Source organism: Canis lupus, chromosome 29 (genome assembly GCF_003254725.2).
Source record: "Canis lupus dingo isolate Sandy chromosome 29, ASM325472v2, whole genome shotgun sequence".
NCBI classification, from domain to species: Eukaryota; Metazoa; Chordata; class Mammalia; order Carnivora; family Canidae; genus Canis; species Canis lupus.
Genome location: NC_064271.1, coordinates 39635150 through 39647164, shown reverse-complemented (window position 1 = coordinate 39647164; position 12015 = coordinate 39635150). Strand labels below are relative to the sequence as shown.

At 43.7% G+C, this 12015-nt stretch overlaps 1 protein-coding gene, 1 non-coding gene and 1 pseudogene across 6 annotated transcripts in view; 1 reads left to right on the top strand and 2 right to left on the bottom strand.

Annotated features, from left to right (window-relative positions):
- Window positions 1-4536: 4536 nt before the first annotated feature.
- Window positions 4537-4725, bottom strand: LOC112650863 (U2 spliceosomal RNA). Its single transcript, XR_003130507.1, has one exon. It is a non-coding gene; the product is annotated as a U2 spliceosomal RNA (small nuclear RNA).
- A 1488-nt stretch (window positions 4726-6213) lies between these two features.
- LOC112650736 (40S ribosomal protein S2-like) lies at window positions 6214-6769 on the top strand (annotated as a pseudogene).
- A 1367-nt stretch (window positions 6770-8136) lies between these two features.
- Window positions 8137-12015, bottom strand: part of ESRP1 (epithelial splicing regulatory protein 1) — a 55359-nt gene continuing 51480 nt past the window's right edge. For all 5 annotated transcript variants that reach the window (XM_025433600.3, XM_025433599.3, XM_025433601.3 and 2 more), the window contains one exon: window positions 8137-9677. In XM_025433600.3, coding sequence (XP_025289385.1) covers window positions 9657-9677 — 21 coding nt within the window. In that variant the 3' untranslated portion in view covers window positions 8137-9656. The remainder of the gene's footprint in view (window positions 9678-12015) is intronic.

The window sequence follows — 12015 nt, the reverse complement described above, 5'->3', positions numbered from 1 at the left end:
CCACATAAGGAAACTGACAATGGAACGTTCTATTTCCCCCCAATCTCTCATTTTGCTGAGAGAAATAGGCTTTTTTTCCCAAAAAATATATATGTAATCTGAAAAGATAGAACCCTAAGTGCTCAAGATGTTGCCTTGCAGCAGACATCATACCTGAGTTTTCAGCAGCTCAATCCATGATTCTCTAATACCAGCTGCTCCCAGATGGCGGTGGGCACAGGCAGGGGACGCATGGCCCAAAGATCACTTCTGATGATAACTTGATTATCATCTTACCTTTGCAATCATGCACTGCTAGTTTCCAGTCCAGAGTCTGAAGGGTCATTTCATTGCCTTTTGCCTCACCTTGACCAATCTTAAAGGCCTATCACTGTCTCAAGTGGTCTTTTATTTGCAATATGCTCTCCAAGAACAGTATGATTTTCTGCCAACTTTGGAAGTTTCAGGATCCCTTCTGTATGCAATGGATATTTTTAGGGAGTGATATAAAATGCTCTTTGTTTTAAGAAGTTAAATCATGGAAATGGAGCTTAGGAGGTTATTGCAGTACACTGGGTAAGGAACAAAGACTCGGAATAAGGTTATGGAAATAAAAATGTTCAAAGAGAATGGACTCCGAGAATGCCGGTGATAAAATCTACAGCACCTGATGACAAATTGGACGTGATACGTGATGAGTTGAAGATGATTCCTGAGGTTTCTATTTTGAAATTAATCATGTAGTTTTTATATGCCAAGTATAGTGTGCTGCCAAGATGTGAGAAGAACATAAAATAGAAACCCCTGGGGACTTACCTGCTTGAAACCAACAAAATGCAGGCAAAGTCTATTTCAAAAACATTCTTTTATCAAATGCTTCAACTTGGGGCACCTGGGTGGCTCAGATGGTTAAGCGTCTGCCTTTGACTCAGGTCTTGATCCCAGAGTCCCAGGATGGAGCCCCACATCTGCATCCGGCTCCCTGCTCATCAGGGAGTCAGCTTCTCCTTCTCCCTCTCCCCCTCCCCTGTGCTCCTGCTTCCTCTCTCTCTCTCACTCTCTCCTTCTCTCTCTCGGATAAATAAAATCTTTAAAATTAATTAAAAAAATACAGGGATCCCTGGGTGGCTCAGCAGTTTAGCACCTGCCTTTGGCCCAGGGCGTGATCCTGGAGTCCCGGGATGAGTCCCACATCCGGCTCCCGGCATGGAGCCTGCTTCTCCCTCCTCCTGTGTCTCTGCCTCTCTCTCTTTCTATGTCTATCATAAATAAATCTTTTAAAAAAATAAAAAAATTAATTCAAAAAATCAAAAGAAAAACCAAATGCTTCATCTTATTAGTAGTAACAGAACAGAATTAGTAAATCTTTGCATCAGTTCAGTTTTTCTTCTATTAAAGATATGGAATTTTGTTTTATCGTTATCATGTAATAAAGCCTTAATGATCTATTGGTTAGCAGCATATTTACATTATTCTCAAACACCATCTCCTTTGTGAAGTCTGGACCAAATGTGATCAATTCAGATTTGAAAACATGTAACACCCTTACCACTATTATATTCAGGCTTGTGTTGTGGTCATGTTTGATCCCCATACTTTCAACTCTCTGAAAACAATTGTAGACAAATATTTTGGAGATTGACTTAAAAGTTGATGATGTAGGTGTGACTTAGACCAACATAAATTGTATATTCGGCACTATCGATGAGAACAAACCCCTTGGTTTGAAGCTATTCTGTTCACTAGTTCTGATTGTGATTTTAGGTTAATGAGGGTTTTTCTTCCCCTTACCTTGTCTTTAGAAAGGGGATGAAGGGTGATACTGTCAGTTGCTCCTGCGGTTGTTTCTCAAACGCCTCATGCCTCACTTCGTCCTCCTTGTTTGAAGCTGTGGCTTCCCAGCCTCCTGAATACCTTCTCCCTATGGTCACTCCTCATAAGGACGTGCTGTCCTTTTCCACTGACAGGCATATAAGCAGAGTCGAACTATGAAATGTATAATCCTCCCAATTATATATAATAATGTGTGTTCTCTTTAGGGGCGCCTGGGTGGCTCAGTGGGTTAAGCACCTGCCTTTGGCTCAGGTCACGATCTGAGGTCCTGGGATCGAGCCCTGTGTCCGTTGGGCTCCCTGCTCAGTGGGGAGTCTGCTTCTCCCTCTCCTGTCCCTCTGCCCTTCCCCTGCTTGTGCTCCTTCTCTTTCTCCAATAAAATCTTTTTTATTTCTTTTTAAAAGGTTTTATTTATTCATGAGAGACACAGAGAGAGGCAGAGACACAGGCAGAGGGAGAAGCAGGCTCCCTGCAGGGGATCCCCAGGACCCCAGGATCATGCCCTGAGCTGAAGGCTGATGCTCAGCCCCTGAGTGACCCAGGAACCCCAAATAAAATCTTTTTTAAAAATGTGTGTTCTATTTATATGTTTTAACTGAACATATTAGGTATCTTAGGACATTTTCTGGCGTTCAGGTTTTTCTAGAGTTAAAACTCCTCTAGGAAGAGATTTTTGACCAAACTGGTCATATGAAACAATACTCATTAATAAAAGTGAAACAAAAAAATAAAAAATAAATTAATAAAAGTGAAACATTTTTGATACTTAGTGGTCTCTTATTGAGAATTTCTCAGCAAAGCTTCTATTTTAGTAGACATAGTTTGCTGACTTTGTACCAAGATTCTTTCCTCCCTTCTTTCAGATAGTAAGCCCTCAAAATAGTTGTGAAATTGAATTGATTTGAATTATCTTAGAGTTGCCAGATAAAATACGGGATGTTTTAGTATAACTATGTCCCATGTAATATTGGGCCATATTTAATACTAAAAATTATGCTATTTGTCTGAAATTCCCATTTAATTGAGTATTTAGTTTTTTCTTCATTTTGGCCTGGTGTTTTGTTTTTGCTTCAGGGCTTCTTTTTTTTTTTTTTTTTAAGATTTTATTTATTTATTCATGAGAGACACAGAGAGAGGCAGGGACCCAGGCAGAGGGAGAAGCAGGCTCCCTGCGGGAAGCCCAATGTGGGACTCGATCTCAGGACCCCGGGGTCACAACCTGAGCTGAAGGCAGATGCTCCACCCCTGAGTCACCCAGGTGTCCCACCTTCAGGCTTTCTGGGAACATGTCATTAACAGATTAAATTCTTTCTTATGCTAGAGGGAAGGCACTGAGATAGCAGGTGCTCCTGGAACACCTCAATTGCACTAACTCGGAAGAAGAATCTGTCATTTCTAGAGCCCCAACATATCAAGCTGTTTCTGCTGTTTCAGCAGGCTGTGAAGCGCTCAGGCCGGACCTGGCTTGGCCTTGAGCACTCCTGGAGCTAACACTGCACTACTGCTCCGCCGGGGCAGATGACTTACCAGGCATATCTAGACCTGCCCTTGTTGAGAACTAATCACACTTCCAAATTATAGGTATCTTAAAACCAAAAGAGCATAATGATTTGGGGAGGGAAATTGTTTTCCACCAAAATCATGACTCAGCAACATAACAGTTTATGTGTAATAGGCGAATTGGAATAACATTTATTTTTTTAAATACCATAAAAAGTCCATCAATTATGACATGATTTAAATATAATGGTTTCTTTAAGATTTTATTTAGTGGAGGGACGACTGGGTGGCTCAGTGGTTGAGCATCTGCCTTTGGCCCAGGAATAAATAATTTCCTGTCTCTCAGGAATAAATAAATAACATCTTTAAAATATATATATTTTATTTAGTTGAGAGAGCACAAGTAGGTGGAAGGGGAGAGGGAGAAAGACTCCCCGCTGAGCTGGGAGCCGACATGGGCTCCACCCCAGGACACTGGGGTCGTGACTTGAGCCTAAGGCAGACACTGAACCACCCAGGGGTTTAGAGAGAAATTTTTAAAATCCTTTTGGAATCTTAGATAAACCCTGGGGCTGAGAATAGGACCCCGAGGAGCCAGTAGCACTGCATGTCCAGCAGGCGGCAGAAGCAGCCAAAATCATCACATTTAGGTGCATTTTATACCAAACTGTGTCTCTCTTTGGATGTGGACTTCAATATAAAAAGCATCTCACAAATAACTGGATTGATATATTTTAACATTTTTAATGATGCTAAAGAAAAACAGTTTTTGCTATTTAGTAACATTTAAATTTATAAACATTCTTTTTTTTTGAATTTGAGTAAATTTATAAACATTCTTAAAGCTGTATAGAGTTACCTTTTTTATTATTTTATTATTATTATTATTTTTTAGAATCCCATTTGTTTTCACCTTCAGGAATGAACATAAACTTGTTCATTCAGGGCCGCCTGAGGGGCTCAGTGGTTGAGCATCTGCCTTGGGCCCAGGGCGTGACCCCAGGGTCCCAGGATCAAGTCCCACGTCGGGCTCCCTGCGTGGAGCCTGCTTCTCCCTCTGCCTGGGTCGCTGCCTCTCTCTTTGTCTCTCGTGAATAAATAAATAAAATCTTTAAATTAAAAAAAATTTTTAAAAAGGAAGGGAAGAGCGAATCACAAGGAAGGCTACAAGAACAAGCTGAGAATTTCACATTGATTTTTTCCTTTTTCCCACTGTTGTCCCGGAGGAGGTGCGCTGTTCCTGGATACCTGCAAGAGCAGGACGGTGCCCGGAGTGGACACAGCAAACTCCTATTCCATCTCCCTGCTCCAAAAACCCATTTAATATATTGTCCTTGGAGAGAAGACGTATCAGATATTAAACTGATAGAACACATATGACACTTGATCTTAGCCAAAAGGCTGAGAAGCGATACACATTTTAAGTTTTTTTTATTTGACTTATCTCTGCACCCAATGCGGGGCTCAAACTCACGACCCTGAGATCAAGAGTTGCACACTCCACCAACTGAGCCAGCCAGGAGCCCTACATTAATTTTTTAAATGTGCTTTTTGCTGTTGAATTCTACTACCTTCTGGGTTTGGGTTATAAAACACTGGCTCAGGGCAGCCCGGGTGGCTCAGCGGTTTGGCGCCACCTTCGGCCCCGGGCGTGATCCTGAAGACCCGGGATCGAGTCCCACATCAGGTTCCCTGCATGGAGCCTGCTTCTCCCTCTGCCTCTCTCAATCTCCCTCTCTCTGTGTCTCTCATGAATAAATAAATAAAATCTTTAAAAAATATAAAAAAAAATAAAACACTGGCTCAGATTCAGGTGTGTAACCAGAAGTTTTGTTACCCATTTACCAGCATTCACTCCTCGAACAGCAACAACATGCAGCTACTGAATAATTCAGGTGGTGACTTAGTGGCAGGCTGGCGATTAAGTAGAAAGGGCAAAGGAGCACCGTGAAGCCCTGCCCCGCGACACTGCGTGTGCTGTGCTAGGAGGAGGAGCAAGTGGGAGTGGTAACCACATCAACCGTCTCCAAACCTTACTCTTCCAACGTAATGACTCCCAGCTTGGTTTTTGGCTCTAAATATCCCTCCACGGTCCACCAGATGGAATCGTGCTGAACTACATTGAAAGAAGGACAAAAGTTAGGTCTAAGCTCGGGGCAAGTCAAGCAGTTTGCTTCTGAACCTTTCCTTCCCACTAGGCCCACGCTTTGGGATCTTGGCTCTCACGGTGTCTCTCCACACCAAGGAAGCAGGACTAAGGTAGAAAACCAGTTCTCTCCCCAAGGCACCCACTTAGTGCTCTTGCTCTCGAGGTTCATCCTGATTGCCTTCCGGTCTTGAGAGTTTAGATCATCTCCTGTCTAGTCTTGGTCCCCCTGGATCAGCACAGAGACTATAGCACGAACAGATCAGATTCAGCCTTGAACCGAAGACACCCAAAAACAGATTATTTCCAGCGGATCAGTTTGTTTTTTTTTTTTTTTCGGTTCAGTGATTTTTAAGATTTTATCTATTTGAGAGAGAGCATGAGCCAGGGCAGAGGGAGCAGGGGGGGAAGCAGACTGCCCTGCTGAGCGCACAGCCTGACCCGGGGCTCCAAGGATCCCAGGACCCCAAGGACCCAAGATCAAACCTGAACCTAAGCGAGACATTTAACCAACTGTGCCACCCAGGGGCCGCACCAGTTCAGTTCGGTTCTTCTACTACTAGGGTAGCCCAATTTTTAACTTGGAGATTGTTTATTCTTTAATCTCTACACCCAACATGAGGCTCGAACTCACGACCCTGAGATCGAGAGTCCCACGTGCTTCCAACTGAGCACTGGCCTGCAGCCGCCAGGTGCCCCATTTTAAACTCGACTCAAAGGATTTGCTCCAAAATAACAGCCCAATAACGGGGGAAATGGAAAGGGACGTGAGGCAAGATGGGCGGAACCAGCGGACCAGGTTCAAGGCATTTGTTGCCATCGGAGATTACAACGGACACGTGGGTCTGGGCGTCAAGTGCTCCAAGGAGGTAGCCACTGCCATCCGTGGGGCCATCATCCTGGCCAAGCTTTCCATCGTCCCCGTGCCACGAGGCTACTGGGGGAACAAGATCGGCAAGCCCCACACTGTCCCATGCAAGGTGACTGGTCGCTGTGGTTCTGTGCTGGTGCGTCTCATCCCTGCCCCCAGGGGCACTGGCATTGTCTCAGCCCCTGTGCCCAAGAAGCTACGATGATGGCTGGTATTGACGACGGCTACACTTCGGCCAGGGGCTGCACTGCCACCTGGGGAACTTTGCCAAGGCTACTTTTGATGCGATCTCCAAGGCCTACAGCTATCTCACCCCTGATCTCTGGAAAGAGACTGTGTTCACCAAGTCTCCCTATCAGGAATTCACCGACCACCTTGTAAAGACCCACACCAGAGTCTCCGCACAGAGGACCCAGGCTCCAGCTGTGGCTACTGCATAGTTTTCTTGTAAGAAAAATAAAAGTGAATTACAGCTTGTAAAAAAAAAAATGTGTACATGTGTGCTATGTAAGGGAGGTAAATGGAACAATGAGCTTAGCACAGACAACTCTTTGGTTCAGGGATGGGAATAGGGGCGCCTGGGTGGCTCAGGGGTTGGCGTCTGCCTCTGGCCCAGGTCGCGATCCCGCAGGGAGCCTGCTTCTCCCTCTGCCTGCGTCTCCCATGAATAAATAAAATCTTTAAAAAAAAGGGGGGGGGGACTGGACGATGTTAAATGCCTGCAGAGACGAGGAAGGTGGTGAGAGCTGCACCCTTGTGGAGGGCGGCAGAGACGCAGTGAGGTCAGGTGCCAGGGGCATGGGCAAGGCAGGGCTGAGCACCCTTCCCCAGTGGCCGCCACTTCGCATCCCGCAAGGGGCCAGAAAGGGGCCAGAAAGGGGCCGGACAGACGGAAATGCAGGCTTACTTCCCGCCGGGGGGTCATGGGGATCATGGTCTCGAGTGGGAGCGATGCACTCAGGCCTGCAACAAGCTGGTGCGGGCCCGGTGATGCCAACACACCGGCTCCCAAGCAGCAGAGCTCGGGCAAGACCCAACCGGGGCCCTGAAGACCGGCGAGAATTCGGATTTGAGAAGATTGCAGGACTCGGAGCCGGCAGGGAGCCCCGGGAGCCCCGGGTGGGACCCGGAGGCAAGGCGCTAGGTCTTGCTAGCTCTACGGGGCTTATGTGGGTTTTTACGTGGTCAAACGGAGCACCAGTGATACCCTGCAAGGGCAAAACAGTTTCTGTAACAGCTAAACATTTCAAGATCAAAGTTTCAATGATTTATGCTTTAAAGATGCTTGTTAGAACTGTATCTGGGGGGTGCCCGGGGGGCTCGGTGGTTGAGCGTCTGCCTTTGGCTCAGGCCATGATCCCGGGGTCCTGGGATCGAGTCCCGCGTCGGGCTCCTCTGCCTCTCTCACGAATAAATAAAATCTTAAGAAAAAGAACTGGGGGATCCCTGGGTGGCGCAGCGGTTTGGCGCCTGCCTTTGGCCCAGGGCATGATCCTGGAGACCTGGGATCGAATCCCACGTCGGGCTCCCGGTGCATGGAGCCTGCTTCTCCCTCTGCCTGTGTCTCTGCCTCTCTCTCTCTCTCTCTCTCTGTGACTATCATAAATAAATAAAAATTAAAAAAAAAAAAAAAAAAAAAAAAGAAAAAGAACTGTATGTGGAGTGCATTTATCCTTGATAGCTTTTACAAATCCTTATGGCAAACGGGAAAAAAACAAAACAAAAGCTTACCACCTTGGAAAAAGACGGCTTACCCCTACCCTTCCTCCATGACCCTAACTCTTCCAGTAATAAGCACGAACACACATTTTGAGATTAAACAGGCAGGTTTTTATTATCAAATGTAACAATTCTACGAAAACTCAATGGTATTGTGGTTAGGTATTACTTCCTATCTTAAAGTCTTTCAGAGGTTTGGGCAGACAGCATCTTAAAGCATCCGGTATAAACAACTCTTTTTCTGATCTTAAGTGCCGGTTGTCACCAATCTTCACACAAAATGGTTTTCTATTGGTTTTTTTTTTTTTTCCTACTGCAGTTAAAGGGCCATTGCTGGTCAGGTGAAGAGGGAACGTTTGGCTCTCCATTCAAGATGTTAATCAAAGTAATGCAAAGTAAATAAAAATAGCAGCCACAGAAATCTGCAGGGCATTGCATCCAAACGCTAAGGACAACAGGAGGAACTTAAGAAACGCATGTACACTTAATCAGATCCTATTTTCCTCTTTGGAGTTACGCGAGGCAGCAGTACTAGCTAGCTAGTGTCTAATATTGCACTTTTGTAGCTAAACACATAGTGCTAAACACTGACAGCATCAATAGCTGCTCTAACCGCTTCAGTGTTTACCTCTCAGTCCAGCATGCTGACTATAATCCTATGCTTTTAAAAGTTTTAATTATTTGACAGTTAAGGCATTAGAGAGAAAGGTTTAAGGCTCTATCTTAATATATACAAGCATTCACTTCAGTTAGTATATTGCTTTCTAGAATACACTGTTCAAATAGTCTCATTTTACGATATTAAAAACTATGGGATTTCTCTTATTAAAGTCCAAACCATCAGTAATGGGAAAAGTACAATATAAAATAACACATACGAAGCCACAATGTTCCGTTACGGTTTAAACTAGAAATGACTAACTACACATAGCTGCTTCATTTTTGGTTTCGCATTTTGGCCCCTAGTTCGTTCTTATTTACAAACTGGTACGTGCTGAAGAAAAAGATGCGACTTTTAAGCTATGAATGTTTGGTGGTGGGTGCGCAAGATCTTCTGATTTATCCCAAGGTGTGTTAAAAGTCAAGTTTCATTGGCTTAACTGCAAGACATCATGAGGGCCAAGGCAGTGGGAAAATATTCGTTTTATTTCTTTTCTTAAGTTTGTGACTTAAAGATCCCAAGACCTTATTCTTGAATGACTTAGGAAGAGGGCACGCTTGTGCAGAAGACCGGGAGATGGAGAACGAACAATGGAAACACACGAAGGAAGCTTCCACGACAGAGTTCCTCATGGAGATGGTAGACGCTAATATTTTTTTTTTGTCCAAGACTTAAAACTTAGGAAACACTCATGATGCCACGTTAGCTGGAAGTAATGGCGTCACCCGATTTCAAATTCACATTTTAAATGCCTATTTGCAACCAGCAAGGAGCCAGGCATGCTGCTTGCTACAAGGATTTGGCTTCACTGGCTCAAATTTTTTACTCTACCCAAAGACAGGGCAAAAGCCCACTGTCCAATCATGTTTGCTGAAAATACTGCAGCCTGAGTGTAGACAAACTTCCCCTGACGTTGCTAGAAGTTGTCGTATCTGACGGTTTCGGGATCACCACACATCTTTCAAACACTGGGGAAAAAACAAACAAACAAACAAAACAAATGGAAATATTAGTCTCTGAATTTTTCAATTATTGGCAGCTATAAAAAAATGATTTTGAATTACAAAAGGTCTAAAAAGCCTTAAGGTGGCCCAAATTTTTATTTTACACGGACATAGCTGGCATTTCCACAATTCCCCATCCTTTGTATTTCCGCGTGTGATAACGTGGATGTTTTCACCTTCACTCAGCTCCTCTGTGCAGAGACCATTTTACGCCTATTCACACACAGACATTCCTCAGTCTGGGTCCCCACGTTACCACAGCATTCTTTCGACAGCAGAGGCTCGATACCATTATTAAAACCATTAAGACCATTTTTAAAAACTAAATTCTAGTAGAAGAAATTTCAAATAATGTGAAACAAAAATATTTGAATAAGAAGCCCCGGGGCATGGCGTTATAGGAAACAGAAACTCTGTATGTCAGTGACTAGCTAATTAACAACCTTCCTGTGGATTAATTCATTTATCCGCACAACTACCCTATTGGATTACCATGTTATCCCCATTATACAGATGGGGAAATGGAGGCCCAGAGCGATTAAACCACTAATCGGCAGGTCTAGAATGTGAACGCAGATTGGCTCTATTATGCTATTTCACTTACACACCACACAAAAACTTCTTTAAAGTGAAAACTTTAACTGGGTATACCGTGCATACTTTCACACATAGATGGGAAACAGGACTGCAGATAGAAACAAGAACAACTCTTCAGAGTTCAGACCTGTTCGTATGGCCAGTTTGATATTGTAGCCAAGGTTGAATTTCCTTTAATAAGAGATTCAAAAATTGATACAAATTTAGAATCAGGTATTTAAAAAAACAAATATTTGTTAGAATTCATCCTTAAAATGTGGTTTACAGGGACGCCTGAGTGGCTTAGTGGTTGAGTGTCTACCTTTGGCTCAGGGCATGACCCCAGAGTCCTGGGATCGAGTTCCACATTAGGCTCCCCACGAGGAGCCTGTTTATCCCTCTGCCTGTGTGTGTCTGTCTCTCTCTCTCTCTCTCTCTGTCTCTCATAAATTTTTTTAAATGTGGTTTACAAAGTGATCATATTTTAGTGCTCAGTGTAAAATACGATACATCGAAAGCTTCTCCTTGGATACCAAATACAAAATTCTTTTTTCTTTTTTTAATATTATCCAATTTCTAGCTTTCATGGTTTTTTTTTTCTTTTTTCTTTCTTTTTTTTTTTTTTTTAAGATTTATTTATTCATTCATTCAGAGAGAGCGAAGAGAGAGGCAGAGACACAGGGAGAGGGAGAAGCAGGCTCCATGCAGGGAGCCCGATGTGGGACTCGAGCCCGAGTCTCCAGGATCACACCCCGGGCTGAAGGTGGCGCTAAACCGCTGCGCCACCGGGGCTGCCCACAAATAATATTTCTATCAATGGCCTAGCAATACAACTGTCTAAGATCTACTGTATCCTACTTTTGGCAAGAACACTTGGATTTTCCTTAAATGACATCTGTCCCATCACCCATCCTCGAGCCCATAACACGGCAACTTTACAACGGAGCCCAACAATGACACACACGACCAATCAGAGCCCTGTATGTCTCTGGCAATGGTGTTTTCTGAAACGGACTTAAGGCCAGGCCAGTGAAGCTCAGTTCCTGGCTTGCTTCTGGACTTAAATTGGACTCCCAGGAATCCAAGTGTTGCTGGGAGTACGTCATGGATAGAGGTTGGCCAAGAGTAAGCCCTTGGATTCAGGCAAGTCCGTCAACCCTGGGTCTGTCATCAGTTAATAAATTAAAACTTCCTCATTCCCAGCTCATATTATTGTTATTCTAGTAAGAAACCAACTTATTTGCTGAAAATTATACCTTCATATTCTGTGAAAATGTAGAAAAGTCTGAAAGAAATTAGAAGTCTAACCTTCTCAAGCCTGCTTTTTAATCCCAGTAGTATCTAATGCAATTTTAGTATTTAGCACTGAAACTGTAGACTCTAAGCTGCTAGCAATAGACAAACCCTGAAAAACCTCCAACTGCCCCCCCCCAACAACAAAAACCTCCAAAACAAACAAAAAACTAAAGTTTCCTATTCTCCTTTAGGTGCAGAAAAGTGGACAGTAAAACAGGAAACTATTATGCAAAGACAATTTTGAGCTACAACTGCAAATGTTCCCAAATCTGTCATTCCTTTCCAGTGAAATCTGTTTTAAAAAATGTTTTATTTTGCATACTGTCATCGAAAGTACCATGTACAAAAAAAATCTTTAATAAAGATTTTATTTATTTATGAGACAGACACACACACAGAGGCAGAGACACAGGCAGAGGGAAAAGCAGGC